The 18291-nt window shown below is 36.3% G+C and overlaps 1 protein-coding gene across 2 annotated transcripts in view; it reads left to right on the forward strand.

Annotated features, from left to right (window-relative positions):
• The window catches only part of LOC145684664 (sodium channel protein Nach-like), a 56330-nt gene that overhangs the window by 26002 nt on the left and 12037 nt on the right, over positions 1-18291 (forward strand). For both annotated transcript variants that reach the window (XM_081757053.1, XM_081757054.1), the window contains exons 5-6: positions 10374-10427; positions 13438-13603. In XM_081757053.1, coding sequence (XP_081613179.1) covers positions 10374-10427; positions 13438-13603 — 220 coding nt within the window. The remainder of the gene's footprint in view (positions 1-10373; positions 10428-13437; positions 13604-18291) is intronic.

Here is an 18291-nt window from a genome sequence, read left to right on the forward strand (position 1 = left end):
TGTAAAGTATCTCTGTTCGGACCCATCTATGGGAAGGAAATGTACTATCATGAACAAAAGTGCATTAGACTTGTATTATGTATATCCATAGTACATTCACTAATAATCGGCATTGATTTTATTGTATTATTGTATTTATCAGTAACTGTCACTTCTTTAAAATTATCGAAACAGATTAACAAAGGTATAATAATCTTTACGTGACAATTTTGGATTTGGAAAATGAAATTTATTCTTTAAACTTATACTTCAACTATAGGAAACTGCTTTAAGAAATACTTTTTCACTCACAATAAATGTATAAAATTCCTTACAAGTAAATTTCAAATTTTCCCTGATAACAGTCCCTTCCATCTCTTTAAAATTATCTAAACAGATGAACAAAATACATTAATCGTTGATAGATGGTGTCAGATGACAGTTTTGGATTTACAGACTGAAAGTTACTTTTTAAATCTATACTTCGAACTAGGTACAAATTTGAAAAGAAAAAAAAAGGTCATAAAGCGGCTGGTAAGAAGTTTGTATCGGTCACAGGCTTTAATCAAAATAACAGCAATATTCCCGGCAACCCTGTCTGGAGGGACTACTTGAAAGATGTCCTCGCAAGTATAATGTCTTGTGAACTCAATATAGCAATGTCTATTTGTCCTTCTGGAATGGGAAAATCGTGTGAAAGGTTACCCAAGGTTTGTTTTCTATATCCCTATTCTGTCTGTCTATGTGTTATCTATGCTTCCTCTGTCCAGCCATGTTTATTATACAATAATACAGCTCATGGACGTAAAAGTCTTATACTACACTCATTAGTGCATTATGAGTAACAGAGAAGATATGTAAAACTGCTACACCATATGTGATACTAATACTACAACTACTATTGCTAATACTACTATTACTATTACGATTACGAATGCTAGTGCTAATTCCACTATTGCTGCCACTGCTATTACTATTACTACTACCACTACTGCTACTACTCATTACTATACTAATACAACAGCGAATACCACTACTACTATTACTAGTAATACGAAAACAAAGATGTGAAAATGAAATCTTTGAGTTTTACGTCCGACAGTTATGCCGGCTAGGCTAAAGGAGAAATGGTGAATGAATAAAGTGGGAGGAAACGGGAGAACCCCCTCCCACACGGTGTTTGTCCACCACAAAGTTCACTTGGCGAGAGCTGGGATCGAACCAGGGACCCCATGTACCAGAGGTGAACTCTCAACCACTGAGCCACCGTTCCAGAAACACCTAACCCACCCTGGCGTCTTGGTGATTTATTGATCATTATATTTTGTTATATTTGTAGTATCATTCGTACTTCGTACTAGGGACAGAAACGTGCAGATGTGTAGTTTTTCGCTCCGCAATAACAGTGAATTTTATAGGGAGAAACGCGCGCGACAATGTTCGTTTTCGGTAAATCGGACGTTTGTAGTGCAGTGGTGGAGTATTTTCAGTGTGAAAGTGGCATCTCCCCCCAAAGGTGGGTTGTCAAAAGTTTTTAACTACTTAAGATACAGACTCGGTTTAAGCGGCAAAAGGACCATCTCATAACACTGGCAAAGGTATGCAAATTTCATTTTATTCGGATAAATAATAAGAACGCTATTAATTTTTAAACTTTAACATTATCTTTAATATACTAACATATGTTTTAAAGCATAGCGTTCTGAGTGACTTCAAAAGACAATTTTATTCATTTAACAAGAAGAATTTGTATGCATTGACATCAAAGAATGCAAAGTTAACAGTTTTGTGTTTTCCGTATTGGACTTTGAACTCTTATACTAACAAACTCTTTCGCATATGTAGTGTGAATAGGTTCTAGTGGTATGTATTATGACTGGTGCTTAGGCAACCCATTGACTTTGGTGTAACACTCAATTGCCTAACATTTGAAGCGTTGAGTGACTATAATATACACAGGTAAAATAAGTATTGTATAATATTAATCTTGTCTGACTGGAGGTTAGGCAACCCTTCGGGCGCTGCTGCAGTGCGGGTTATCCGTATAAATAAGGGACAATCTATACTGTAGCAATCATGGATAAGGAAAAAGACAGACCAAGATTTCGGGAAGATAGAACCGCTCGTGCAAGTTTCGGGAGCTACGAGGAAATGCTCGATGCTCAACTATCCCAACTAGGAAACAAATCGCAGAAGCAAATCAATGTCACAGGAGATAGAGAATCAAGATGGTGAAATCACTGAAGGTAATAATTGGCAGAAGTATGAGGAAATGTTGAAATTTATTGATACCACACTAGACATCAGCAAGATTGGGAGGCTGAAAATCGAGAGCTTGGAAAAAAAAAATAACGGATTGGCTTGCACTACATGCAAAATTAGAGGGGACAATTGTGTGCCTGAAGGAAGATATCAGGCTACTAAGAGAAGAAAATAATGACCTACGAAGAGAAAGTTGTTTGCTAAAAGAAACAAAACCAATGGAGACGAAGGATGCAAATTTCCCAACCCTTTCATATGCTGAGGAAATCAAAGGAGATGACTCAGCACGGAGCAAGTCCATAAAAGAATCATTGAAAAAACAGCGTCCAGTGGTCTTTATAAAAGGCGCAAATGGAGAAATTGATGGAAAAGAGCTCCAAAAGAAACTGGAAAAGACTTAATCCGGCAAAAGAGAAAGTGAGGATAATGTCTACCAGAGTAACTGGCAAAACTCTGATTATAGAGACGGCTATAAAGGAAGACTTAGAGAAGTTGCAAACAAACCCAAACTTGAAAAAGGACTTTATCATGGAAAAACGAAAGAAAAGAAATCCTCAATTGATTGTACACAACGTTCCATCATCATATTCGGACGAATTTTTATTGGAAACTTTGATCGAACAAAATCTGGACGACGAAGATAAAGAACAGGCGGAAAAGGAATTGAAAGTACAGTTTAGAACGGGACCAAAAAAACACCGCAAGGTGTCACCTAGTAATTGAAGCGCCAATCAAGCTTTACAATCAATTGATCAATGAAAGAAAAATTTTCCTAATGTATGAGTCTCTCTCAGTTAAAGAGTTTCTTAGTGTGGCCAGATGTTCTAAATGTCAGGACCTTGGTCACATAGCGAAATTCTGTAAAGCTACAGAATCCAGGTGCTCACACTGTGGAGAAGGCAAACATGAAAAGAAGGATTGCAAAGACAAAGATAAATCAAAAACATGTATTCCTTGTCAAATTAGAAAGAAAAAGTGTAATGCCAAGACAGATCAGGACTGTCCAACATATAAATATTTCTATGACAAGGAAGTTAGTAAATACGATTATGGTCAAGATAACTGAGCCAGGACCGATAGCTCAGCTTCTAAGGATTGACAGTCAAGGAAAAATAAACATGTTGGACGACAACTCTGTCACAAATAGGATTCTAAATTCCAAATCACCGAGTAAAATAATAAGAGATCAAGAAAGGATGAGAACATACAATTTACAAAAAAAGCAAAGAGAAATTCCTACAGTGGGCACCGTATTCCAAAGCCTCCGGAACGCCCTGTTACACGGAAACCGTTAGCTATTGAACCCAATTTAATAGATATTTTAAAAGGAGGGCAATGTGTATTGCACTTCATCAATCCTTCCTTAAAAACATTTCCTGCTGTTTTCGCTAAATTAATCGCAGACTCACACGAAACTTTCGAAATACAGAATTTCAACAATTTAGAAATATTAAATGAACAGGGTAAATCAATAAAAATCCTTTATTCTACAAACAAATACAACGGTAAATTTTTACACGTAATCTTAAGCAAACAATCCTTTCTGGAAGATCTGGAATCAGTCTTAAAATTTTTCCAAGACCTTAGGACGAAAATTGATCCTAGACTGATTATGATTCCGGCTATCGGCATGGATCTATGGAAGAAACATCCTAAATAAGTGCTCCAGATCTTTAAAGAATATTATAGTACACCAGACCAAGGAATCTATTTCACAATATGCACTGATAAGACCCAATTATTCATTTAGATAGACTGGATGATCAAAAAAATTGATTACAGCCTTCGAAAACCAGCAGCGACATTATATGACAAAGTCCAAGAATTAAATAAGAAAACTAGACTATCCCAAAAGGAGCCTCATGTTTCTCCGACAATCTTAAAAGAGACGGAAACACAACTAGAAGAAGAGGATAACGGTAATATTGTAGAAGAAACTAAACCAAAACCTCAACCACTAGAAACTGCAGCAGATGGAAGGAACAGTGAAATAGAAACAATCTCAGAAAACAAAATACGTGATCTTCAAAATACAAAATGTGATCCTCAAGAAGGAACCACCAAACAGGTCATAACCTTATAAACAGAAAGGATTATTCAGTTTTCTCAAGAAGATAAAGACCAAAGAAGTTAAAAATACATCGGAAATTACTACATTAGTGCAACGAAATGAACCTATATCACAGTCAACGGATGTGAAAAAGCAATCAAACTGCGAATCTATCAATAATCCCAAACTGGAGCAAGGCACCGTATGGGATCCAACGCCAATTTATGACACATTTGAACATACACTTAAATTATTTAGACTTGAACAATTGAGCACCCTTAGATTAGCTTTACGACACCTCATTAGGAAACTGAAGGAAAACGGGAAGCAGATAGTTTTTCCGCAATCAGAAGATGACGACCTCATGGAGCTAAGCCTGAACAATTTGCCAACTGATCCAAGAGAATTACTAGAATTAGTTGATATGGCGTATGCCAGACGAAAGCTAAATATTGAATTAAATAGAATTTATGTGCATTTTGTCAGACTGTATGGTCGCATGGTATACAATCATAGGAACGAATGGCCAAACGCGTTTGTTAAAACCTACCACGTATAAATGGATAACATAACCTGTAGTACTCTCAAGATGCTGCAAATCAACACCATGCGATCAGAACTAGTCATGGAAGAAATAGTACAACTTAGTATCTCTTAGAAGATTGATATAGTGTGTATACAGGAATACAATAATCAGAGTGCATTAGCTTCCGTTTTAATTTTAAACAATGACATTCAGATATTAAATTTAATACATTTTAGTAATAAATGGACGAATTGTTTGCATGTCATGCATGGAATAATATATTTTATTCTTATTGACCTGACCTGTACTGCCAAATTCTTTACCAATTAATAGATTTCTAGAAGAAATAACGACAATTTGCAACACATATCCGAACAAAAAGATATTTATTTGCTCAGATGCAAATGCCAAATCCCCCTGTTGGCTCTCAGGCGCTCTAGATGTTAGAGGTGAAATGTTAAAAAACACAATTAGCGGGCTCAATCTACATATTGTAAATGAAGCAGGGAATCCTCCAACTTATCAGAACAGAAACGGCAATACATCAAACACATATGTCACATTAGTATCAAATAACTTCACTAATGGAATCCTTGACTGGTCCGTGGTAGAAGATGAATCCTCTAGTGATCATCAACTAATTAAAATCCTCTAGTGATCATCAACTACAAATGTCTACATTTGTAGTGATCAAAAACTACAAATGTAGACATAGCAAACACAAATAATACCTTTAACTATAATGTTAAAAAAATCCCCTGGGAAAGATTTAATAAAATAGATAACTACCAAATATTGATTGCAAACATGAAGAAGAACTAAATAGGGCAGTCGTCGATATTGAGGAAGCAATAACTCAAACCATTAAAAAAAATAAATAACAGAAGAAACTTTAAACAGAACAACTATTCGTTTTTCTGGAATAATAATATGCAGTCCTTAAAAAAGCAAACAAGAGCGAAGAGAAGGCAGTAGCAGCGAACTCACGATCCCTACCTTAAGCCAAGAAGGAAGGAAGAATATATAAGATTATTAGCGCAATATAAAGATGAACTCAAAGAAAGGAAACAAAAGGTCTGGAATTCGTTTGTGAAAGAAAAATTAGACACAGACCGATGGGGGATGCCATACAAAATAATAATGAATAAAATCAAGCCTTCTCTTACACTAACCGCAATGAAAAAACAAAATGGCGAATATACAAGAGATATTGAAGAAACCTTAAAGTTCATCATCAACAAACTGCTCCCAGACGACAACCCGGACACCAATAACGAGGATAATAAATTAATCAGCCAGAAATATAATACATTTAGCTATAGCAATAATAACATAAACAGGGACATAAAATGGCCACAAATGAGGAAATTGAAGAAATTAAAAAAAAAAAAAAAAAAGCAAAAAATAATAAGGCACCTGGACCTGATATACTAAACTTAAAGGAGAAATTTTTAAAATAAATAGTCAATTCTGGATTCCATACTTAACTAAATCGTACAATAAGTGTATAGAGTTTGGAATTTTCCCTAACAAATGGAAGATGGCTAAATGAACCATTCTAGAAAGAAGTAATATAGGAGGACTTAAAACTCCAAAATCCTATCGACCCATATGTTTATTAAACATTATGGGTAAAATATTTGAAAAAGTACTAGGTAATAGAATAAGTGCCAAGAGAGAGGAGATTTAAGAAATTGTAGACTACAATATGGCTTCAGAAAAAATAAAGGAAGAACAGAAGCCATCAATTGTTTAATGGATCGTATTGAAACACTTTCTGAACTGGGAGAAAAATATACAATAGTAATTTTTGTAGAAATATCTGGCGCCTTTGATAATCTATGGTGGCCGAAGATGTTTTCTGAGCTTGAAAAACTAAATCTAAATAAGGAATTACTCAAAATTATTAAGAATTATTGTTCGGATAGGATAGTAACATATAATGGCCCAACATTTGAAATAAACAAGGTTGTAACAAAAGACTGCCCACAAGGTTCCGTATTGAGGCCATTATTATGGGACGTTGTATTACAACCGGGTCTAGAGAGAATCAATGAACTAGATATAGTCTCCGGCGTCGTTGCCTATGCTGATGATTTGGCCCTAGTAATAAACGCAAATACTAGATCAAAACTAGAAGAGAAGGCTAACATGGCCATGCAGGCTCTCTCAGAATGGACCAAATCTACAAAATTGGAAGTGTCTGCTAATAAAACAAAGTTCATTCAGGTCAAAGGAATGCTGGAGAGAAGCTCCATTATTAAAATAACCAATAATTCAATAAGCAGAATAGACTCCTTTAAGTATCTAGGTATTTGGATAGACGAACACTTAAATTTCGACAGTCATGTAACGAAACAAAAAGAAAAATAATTGGAATAGCGAAAAAAAAATTCTACATTATGGCCAAAGAATACAAGTTATCACCGAGGCACTGTGATGTATACTATAAAACAATTTTCCAAGCGATAGTATCGTATAGAGCCAGTGCTTGGAGTCATAGAATAGTTGAAAATATAAAAATAAGGAAGAAGATTGACAGTAGTAATAATAATAATAAACTTTAATAGGTAAGAAACCATAATATTTTAGAATAATATTTATCTTCATTATTTTACTTAAATAACAAACTCATTGATTACGTGTATTGTTGTATTAGTATTGTATTGTTATGTTGTATATTTTATGTGTTTTATTTGTATGTATCTATGTACTTTGTTTAATAATATTTGTTCAATTTTCAGATTAAGGAATAAATAGAGGATACAAGCCCTGATTTAATAATAAGGTATCAGGAAAAAAAGTACCATACTACAAACGGTTTGGGTACAAAACCTCGCGGCGACAACCTCGCGGCCCAAAATCTCGCCGGGCCGAAACCTCGCCTGGACAAAACCTCGCCGCCCAAAACCTCGCGGGACAAAATCTTGCCTGGCAAAACCTCGCCGCCCAAAACGTCGCGGGCCAAAATCTCGCGGGGCCAAAACCTCGTGGGCCAAAATCCCGCCGGGCCAAAACCTCGCCTTGCCAAAACCTCGCGCCCCAAAATATCGCCATACCCAAAATCTCGCCTGACCAAAATGTAAATGTTCCAACAGATGATAAGGATGAAGGTATAAAAGACGGTGTTTCAGAAGAAGTATAATGGGTGTTTGACCAAGTCCCGCGATACCATATAAAAATTCTATTTCTGTATTAGAGGATTTCAATGTGAAGGTAGGGCGACAGGATGTTTTTAAACTGGTTATAAGGAAAGAAAGTCTGCATAAGGAAAGTAATGACAACTAATGGGGTTAGTTTCGTGAACTTTAGAACATCCAAAAACTTAAAATTTTAACAAAAATCTAATAATATTTATGAAAGTATGAAATAATATATGAGTTTTTACGACGTCCCTTGATTATGTCCTGTAGGTTAAAGGAGACGTAGATGACCAGGATGAAGGAAATGATCGAATAAAGAAAGTGGGAGGAAACGGGAATAACCCGAGAAAGCTCACGCACACGATGTTTTGTATCTTCTTCTTCTTTCTTCTTCTTCTTATTATTATTTGTAATGTGGAATTGCATATTAAGAAACTCATTGGGTAAATTTTAAAGAAAAGTTTCATTCGCGACGAGGTTTTGACCACGCGATGTTTTGGGTTGCGAGGTTTTGGCCCGACGAGATTTTGTCCCGCGAGGTTTTGGCCACGCGAGGTTTTGTCCCGGCGAGATTTTGTCCCGCGAGGTTTTGGGCGGCGAGGTTTTGGCCCGGCGAGATTTTGTCCCGCGAGGTTTTGGCCGGCGAGATTTTGGGCGGCGATGTTTCGGCCGCGAGATTTTGTCCGTATCCCACTACAAACAATACAGGAACATGTAACACCATTTGGTATTTTCCTTGCTAATTGAACATTACTACAAATTACGCTGATCTTATGAGCACGCCAGTTCACGGTTTTGGTCTCCGTGGTCTAATGGTAGCGTACCAAATTCTAATTAGTAGGTCAAGTACTTGACTTTTACGGCTCAGGGCGTATGGATGATGATGGGATGAATTGGTGGAATGAAAACAGTGGGAAGAAGCGGGACCATCCCGGAAACTCCCACGCACACGGTGTTTGTCCACCACAAAGCTTACATAGCACAAGTAGGGATTGATCCGACGACCTCTAGCACCAGATAAGAGTGTTTTTCCTAATGAGCCACCGTTGTCCCTCGTAGATCAAGCATCGGTTCACATTCTACGCAGACCGGCCATAGTAACTAGTATTTCCCCTCTTTTTTCTGTACTTAGAAGGTAAATTCGGTACCACCAGACATGTCAACTCTGACGCGAAGTCGTAGCAGTTGTAGTAGTATTAGCAGTAGTCGTAGTAGTAATAGAGAAGTAGTATTATTAGTAGTATTACAATACTTTGCAGTCTTGAATAAAGAGTCAGTTTCCCAAACACATTACGATTAGCATAGGCTAACATTAGTTTCCGATCCGTCTTTCAGAGTGTCCGGGCCGGCCCGGTTAGGCCCGGTCCAGTTTGGAAAAGGCAGGGCCGGGCACATTCCGGGCCGATTTGTGGTATATAGTTGCAAATATCGATTAGGTGTAACAAGTACCTAAAACTGTAGGTAGCTGAAGTGCATACTTAGCACATGAATATTATATGTGCCAAGTGTCGGGTATCTAAAAAGTAGCTGGGACACCTAAATCGCACATGCCTAACACATCTTGTGCTGTTAAGGTCTATATTAAATGTAATAGCATTATCGTTTACTTATTGTAGTTAGTATGAATATATGCGTAAATAATTGTTGTCTTTTATGATGCATTATGTACACGCGTTTATCAAAGTATGTAGGCCTATGTATTCGTGACGGTGCTTGTGTGTCGGTCTTTGTTCTCCCCCCTTGGAAACACCGATGACGCTTACGCTAGTTATATAGCCTTGAGAACAAGTTTTAAAACATGGTAGGATTTATGTATCTATATATTAAGATATTTATAATATGATGAATCGTGAAAAAAGAATACTTTTATTGTTTACTTATTTGTTTCTCTGTTTTTCAATATATACAAAGATTGATAAATGACTATACTTTATTTGTTATTTCAGAATAGTCTTCGCATGTTTATTTTGTACCCTAAACTTTTATATTAACATTATTCAACTCGTCAGCTGCTTTATTTTAAACATTAATTGCTTCAACAAAGTCATCCGCTTTTTTCCCACGCACTCTTCTCTAGTCTGCTCGGACAGAGACAGAAAATTGTGACAGTCTGTGGAGTAGGCCTTTTTTACACTACCCTGCTCTCACTTAAACGTGTGGCACGAGGTTTTATTCTATTGTTTACAGTTTCCTGTATAATGCTCGTCGGCTTGGGTAGGCTGCCCTGCTGTCAATTAGCGGCCGACCTTATTTTCAACGCTTGAATATAACTCGATAAGTTAACGTACTCGGACCAACATATAGTGACGCTGAAACTAGACAAGGTAGATACTTTATAATTGAACTTACCTTAATTATTCATATATTGAATGTATAATATTTCTTACTTTTATCTTCTACTTTTATCTTCTAGACAACAATCGCACCTGTACACTAGAAGACGTGCCCTGCTTGGCTAGAAATAGCTGTAAGTATCAATATTAACACTGTATAATACAATTGTACACCAATCACGTTGAAAACATAATGACATCTGATTTTAAACATTTGTATTTAGGCTTTCTTACTTGTATAGAAATACAGAAACTTACTAGAAGTACAGGAACAAGACAAAAACAATAACTTAGAGCAAAAAATTGCCATTGACTCCAAGTCTGTGACCAGAATAAATGAATAAATAAAAAAAGCGACTTGTTCAGTGGCAATTCTTGAGGAAGGTCACATGATCAATAAAATATTGCTACAAGCTATGAAATAGTAACTGTAACTTGTATACAAGAATTAAGTTTGTAGCGATATTTTTTTCTATTTTTACCTGTATAACTTCCCTCAAGACCCGCCATTGATTTATAGAGCCTCAAATACAGCACATACAATAGAAAATTTGACACAAGGAACATAAACGTTTTAAAATGGGAACATTTTATACGAGGAAATCGTCCAGAGCCTATTTACAAGAAGATGACGAAGAAGTTCACATCCTCACAATGAGGTAGGTGTGTTATTGGTCTGAAATTTTACGTAATTGTACGTAATACTTCAACAAACCTCAACAATCATGACAATTTGTACTATTACAGCTTCTATTGAACTGGATTTAAAAACACAAGAATAGTAGACAGCATTATGTTAAAGAAAATTGAACATCGAGTTTCAGATTATATCGATTGAGATCAGGTTCATCGATTCAGAGACTCACAAAACATCTATGAAAATATCTCAAATATGTGGTAAAGAATGTCCATTCATCATATATGATATTGTAAAACGGTGGGAGACTAAACCCAAATGTGAATGCCCAGTCTTACAGGATGACACCAAAGAAAGGACGCTCATACACAGTTACAGAAGTAATTGTGGTAGTACAAGTGGAGAACTTAGTGGTTGAAGATCCATGTATGGTGGTTAATTTGTTAGCTAGGAAGGTGAAAAATTAATAGAGTGTCAGTGTGCAACATATTACATGAGATATAGCGCACAAGCAAACCGGTTCGATATTGAATCTCCTGGTTATACACATATTTCCAAAAACAGCAACTGAAATTTGCTTGAAGTATTTTGGACCTATTTCAGAAAAATTAGGCGAGTGGTGAAGCTGGATATATCTATTCAATCCTGAAACCAAAACATTGAAGCATACCTCACGTTTCTGGCAGGAAACGTTCATATTGTCCGTGTTTTGACATCGCGTAGTTGAGAAAAACAATCTACAAGAAGAAGAGCATAGTATAGTGGCTTGCCGCAAAATTTTTAATATTGTGAAGAAAAAAAAATACAGTATATGTTACTGCTTCCTGATTCTGCACCTGCACATCGTACTGTACAAACAGTATTTCTGTTTGCCGTTGTACCTAGAGATTTTACCCCCATCTATCTTATTCACCTGACTCTGTAATTTTTACTTTATTTCCAAATTGAAAGAACCATTTGTAGGTTCGCGTAGGACGTTTCCACGATTATGATGAGTTCAATGTTGAAGTACATGATTATTTTAGCGCCAAATCTGCAGACTTCTACAAAACTGGTATTTCCCATAGATTAGATACTTGTGTGACCATAGAAAATGGGTTTGAACAAGAATTTTAGGAACGATTCAAAAACGGATCAAAAGATTGCGATCTTGGCCAAGAATTTTAGGAATGAACGAAAAAATGGATCAAAAGATTGCGATCTTGGCCAAGAATTTTATGAATGACCGACAAAATGGATCAAAAGATTGCGATCTTGGCCAAGACTTTTAGGAATGATGAAAAACTGGATCAAAAGATTGCGATCTTGGCCAAGACTTTTAGGAATGATCGAAAAAATGGATCAAAAGATTGCGATCTTGACCAAGAATTTTAGGAATGATCGGAAAAATGGATCAAAAGATTGCAATCTTGGCCAATAATTAGTTTTTGGATCAGGAACCACAAAATTTTTGAAAGGACCCTAAATCGAGCTTTCATATTTTCTACGGAATAAGCACATTATACTGAGGGTGATAATTTAGGTTTGGCTACACTATATGTAGTTTTCCAGATATAAGTCCTACAAGAAAATTTTTGATTGAATCTTTTATTACAATTGAATCATTTGATACAAAAAGGAAATGTCAGCAGTGGCAAGCTTTTGGGGAGAACTTGCCCCTCTCTCTTAGTTAGAGATGTCCATACTCCACAGTACATTAGTACACTAGCGAAAAAATATGAAACTCTACTTAGGTCGGCGAAGAACATTTCCTCCTCCACCTCCACCACCTAAAGCAAAACCTAAAATGATACTAATGAGTGAATGTCAGCGGACCAAACTGCAGATAAAAACACATACTTATCATAGTCAACGTTTTGGCCTCCATCGAATATTAATCGCTAAAGCCAGCATTAGAAGTTAAATTATTTCAAGTCAGCGGCGTAGGAGCGAAACGGCGTAGAGCTGGAACAGATTTTCTGAGCTGAAAATCAGTCGTATGCCGTGTAGGTCCTACGCAGGCCGGTAGCCAGCCTAAAAATGTTAGGAAGGGCAGAAGTTAGGAGGGGCCCGATCTAACCATATTATAATTTATCATCATATTATAGTTCATTTGCAAGCCTATCGTGAATATTTTAGGGGGCCGATACCCTAGACACCCCCTGGATACGAGCCTGATCCTACGCCACATTCCCATCAACACTGATAAAGAAAGAAACTATTAGGCTATTATTAAAACATGCTATTTGTGTTCCAAATGCGGATACTTCAAGGCGATGAAAATTTGATTTATAGACGTTGAACTAAGGTAAGTTCCACTGTATTTTGGTTTTGCTGATTTTTTTTTTTCGTAAACATGAGTGTTATCGAGTTATTACAAATAATATCAAGAAAATACATTAACAAGCTAATTTTGTCTCTGTAATGACAACATTTGTATTGGAATAGCTTATCGAACTAATGCATGCACTATTTGAAAATAATACACCAGAGCACTGGTTTATACTACATTTCATTCTTTTCTGCAGATACTTTCAGAACATTTACACCCCCTGTTAGCATTGATTACAATGATAAAAACGTAAGGAAAACCATGAATTGTAGCTGCTATCCTGTATGCTCTTCAGAGTCTTACACTGTGGATTCCGATCATGCATCTTTCTTCATTAATTCTTTTGACAGAGCAGAACTACTGTAAGTATGCGTTGAAGGTTAAGATTAAGCCTACCTTTAAACTAAATGCAATTTCAATATAAAGCATTTAAAGAAAGCGTGCTTTAAAAAAAAACTTGGCATTAAATGAAAGACGAAAGATTTACCATATGCATGTTTATATAAGTACAAATTTTAAGGTAAAAGAGAACGCCAAATGTTGTATTTAGAATCAAAAGAATATACATTATTCTTATTAGATACTATACTGCCCGCGATGACTCATGAAGATTGTGTTGTAGGGGAGAGGAAGGACATTGGTACACGAGGCACATAGGTACAAGGTAGATATTTTTCCACTGTGAAGAGATAAATGGACAACAGTTTGGTGTTGGCAATATTGGTGACAAACGAACATCGTGAGGCACAGTTGTTGGATGGACACGCAGCGTTCTTTTCTCTGTGCAGAGAGAGAGAGAGAGAGAGAGAGAGAGAGAGAGAGAGAGAGAAAACAATTTCTTAGAGCAAAAGTAAGTTTTCATTTATGCCTTTGTAAGCTTATATTTGTAATAAGCACTGGATTTTTGAAAACTTATGTATGTTGCATGAAAGTGTAATTCTTTACAAATAATTTCATTTATGTTCAATTGCCCTGCTTGGAGTAATTTTTTAGTTATAGGAATTAATGATCCTGAAGTTCGGTTGGGGCACATTAGTACACACGCATGTGGGGTGGATTGGTACGTACCAATGTGCCCCCACTGCTCTGTACCAATATACCCCTTCCATTTGTAATTATAAGGGTAGACTACCCTTTGTGCATTTTCCATGTATAAGTTTTCGTTGTGATTACCATCAAGTAGAAAAAGTTACTAATAATATAGGCTATCCCTTGTGTGATCGCTTGATTTCCGTAATCAAAGCATAAAGATAACTTAACCAAAATAATATGGAAACCTTTCCTATTATTATATTTCCGACTTTCCGGAACTATAGGTATAGACGATAGGTACAAACACTTTCGAATGGAAAATTGTTTAACCATTTAGGAGCCTTGACAGCAAAAATGTAAAGATTCTTTCCCCCATGTCATAACATGCGAGTGATTTTAATAGACATATGTCTAACAAAATCAACCTCAAATATATATTTGTACATGGACGCTAAAAACTAGCGTGTAGTAAGCGTCATATTTATTCGACTTTCAGCAACCCATTTGAAAGTTATTAGGCGAAGTACTTGAAACTTTAATATTATAAAGGTAACCAAGAAAGTTCTATCGCTTTTTGTGGAGGTCTGTATTCAAGTGGCCCTCACACCGTGAGTTGAATGCGAATAGAGATAAGGCGAAGGTCAGTTGTTGGTGTGTATATAGCCAACATACTACCTGATTATGGCAGTTCAGTTACACAGTGAACTTGCGTAAGGACAGAGTAAACATGTGACCTCCACAGTGAGCCCTAAGGGGAGTATGTTGTACGAGCTCAAACGGGTCAAACGCAAGGGAGAAGATATGCCAGGCCTTTTGTGAGAATGTCGTGACTACAGGGACAGTGCAACAGCGGTTTAACAAGTTTAAAAACGGTAACGAAATATTGGAAGACGCACCCCGTGCCGGAAGATCAACACATGTACAAAATTAAGATCTTCAGGCTGCAATTAAGGCGAACAGTGGCCAGAAATGTGAGGAACTGAGATTACAATTTAGTGTGAGTGAAGAAACCGTTCGGCAGCGCCTCCATCAACTTGGGAAGCACTACAAGTTCGGTCGATGGGTTTCACATGATTGGATTCGAGCCAGAATGCAACGCGAGCAGATGTCTGTGTTTCTTTACTGTCTTGTCTGAGAAAGGAGAAATTTCTGAAAGGGTGCTGACATATGATGAGAAGTGGGTCCTGTACGAAGCTCCACGGCGCCGTCATCATTGGTTAGCATCCCATGAACCGGTTCAAAAACAGCCGAAACCAGCACTGCACCAAAAGAAGCCCCCCCCCTGTGTGTTTGGTGGAGTGCTCATGGAATCGTGCATCGGGAACTGCTACCAGCTTGTCAAAGCATCAATGCAAGTGTGTACTTTGATCAGTTGGTTTCTATTCAAGAACAACTCAAAACTTAGAGTCAACACATCTGAATCGCAAAGGGGTCCTCCTGTTACAGGACAACGCCTAAATCCCACGTGGCTAGAATGACCCGGGACACCATTCTATGCCTTTCATGGGAAACACTACTGCACCCGCCATACTCCCCGGACATTAGACCATCCAATTATTACCTGTTCTACCGCGATGGAATCCATAGCCTTCCAGAGCGTTGACAGAAGGTCGACGATGCTAATGGGACTATTTTTGATCTTCCAGGTACGTCTTAAGTGGCATATCGATGTTCAAAGGTTGTGGGTGAGAAAGCGACAGAACTTTCTTGGTTACCTTTATAATAACAAAGCTCCGCCTCCTTTGGAGGCAAGGGGACGCTCGAACTAAAATAATATCTTTTGCCGTTAGTAGTTGAGGTATGAAGGGTTTCAAAATTTTGTAAACTGTAGGTAGCCCTTGGATTATTTACTTCTATTTTTTCTTATAGAGACAAAACCTCATTTATAGTAGGTTTTTATCTTTGTAAATAACTTGCGGAACTTTTAAATTTTGATGAGAACACAAGCAGCCATTGGACTTTTTATTTTTTTATTTTTTATTTTATTTTATTTTTTATTTATTTATTTATGGGTAACAGGTTGAACTAGATCTATTGAATTACTAAAGATTCTGACAAATCTTTTTTTTTTTTTTTTTTTTTACATTCTTTTTGTGAAACCTGTTTTTATTTTGCATTTTTGCTGCTGTAGAGTGCTTAAATTTATTATTAAAATACTTGAGTTTGTGGAAGTTTAATTGAATATTATATCTCAAAATATTTAATGGAAAAATAAAACAAAAAATTACGTTATCTCTATTATCAAAAAGTCTGTGTGATATTTCACTTTGCTCGTACCAATCTGCCCCAAGCCAGTACCAATCTGCCCCTACATGGGAAAGATTGGTACAGATTGCAGACCTTTCGTAAAATGTAATTTATTCCAGATAAGACATTAGTACAAACAATATTGTACATTGTAAATGTAGCTAAAGAATCACAGTTTAAGTAGGAAAAAAATCATGTTCCTCAAGCTGACGATATGTTCTAAAATCTCGGATAAGTAAAAATCGTACCAATGCCCCCCCCCCCTCTCCCCTACACCAATAATAGAACTGCTATTCCTCACGTGTCATGCATCGGAAGAATTCGAAACAATTCGTGGAGCTGCCTTCCGAATGCACACGAGAGAAAAAGTGAATCAACAGAAGTGCAGCAACAACGTTGTCAAACTTAGAGGACGTTGCAAACAAACAAACAAAAAAAAAGCAAAAATAAATAATAAAAGAAACAGCACTTAAAGAAATATAACACGAACGGTACCAATTATTCATATTAAACGATAAAAATAATAATAGCAAAAAAAAGAAACAACAGTAACAACAACAAAACGAAATTAAGCGGCAATTCGACAACACTATACCCTTCGGAGACGTTATCCGTATAGCGATAGAGACAACGGTGGCAAAATTTCATAGATGGAGGTTGACGACCGGGACACACACTCGCGTTCCATTGGCTTTAAAATTGGCAAATAGCTCAAGCTTCAAGCTTCAATTAAGTTCAAGCTTCACGACTCATCGCAATCACTAGAATTCAGGCGCTTGGAATTATCCTGAATTTAACATTAATTTTATGTAAGTTAATTAGGAATTGAAATTGTTCCACTTAGCGAGTTAATAATTAAACTTTAATGTGTATGAGAATTAGGGTTGCTAACTGACTCGTATTTTTTTGCAGGCTCAACAATATACGTTCCAGGTTTTAAATATAATTATTATTTATCTGTTTTAACGGTTATGAACGGATATCATAGTTTTATTTTCCAGAGTCGACAATCCTAATTCCTGCCTACGTGGCTGTTTACTAGTTTTGAACTCCTTGCGCTATCTTTGCCTTTTTAGCCACTGTTCTATAAGGGAAGTTATTTTTGTCATCCACTGCGAAAAAAGTATGTAACGTACATAAAAACGTAGGTTACATACGTAAATTATTTAGTTTTTGGACTTAGCTTTTGGTTAGATGTCAGATATCCTGCAGCGACATTATGTAATATTTAAATGGAAAAGAGGCGTACGTATAGGCTATATCATATGGATAATGTGGCTCCGTACAGATTTCCGAAGTAAACATAAGGATCCCGTATATTTGTACAATATGCTGCTGTCTGGATAACAGATTTTTCTCAGTGTGTTTAAAATGAATTGGAATTTTAATTGTTGAATTTTATAACTTTCTTCTTTAAATTTATTTAAATATCTCTTAATTCGTGAAAAATAAGGTTTATTAAATGTAATATTAACATTTATAATTCAAATTTAATTTAATTTATGCAATATTCTATTTATGTTTAACGCAAATTTACTTCGGAAAAGCAACAGACTTTTCACCAGACTTGATGAAGAAATTGGTAAAATCACAACATTCAATTTCCAGTTGATTAAAAAAAAAACAAATAATTCTCCATACAAATCAATATGTAAAAAAAAAAAGTCAGTTGGCGAAGCTATTCAGCACCGTTCTTTCTCTCATGCTTCTTGCGTAGCTTAAAAGAAAGGGTGTGTTTACATGTGTATCTATACCAATCCTGTCAACATTC

This window comes from Thermobia domestica, chromosome 5 (genome assembly GCF_964235325.1).
Source record: "Thermobia domestica chromosome 5, izTheDome1.hap1.1, whole genome shotgun sequence".
NCBI classification, from domain to species: Eukaryota; Metazoa; Arthropoda; class Insecta; order Zygentoma; family Lepismatidae; genus Thermobia; species Thermobia domestica.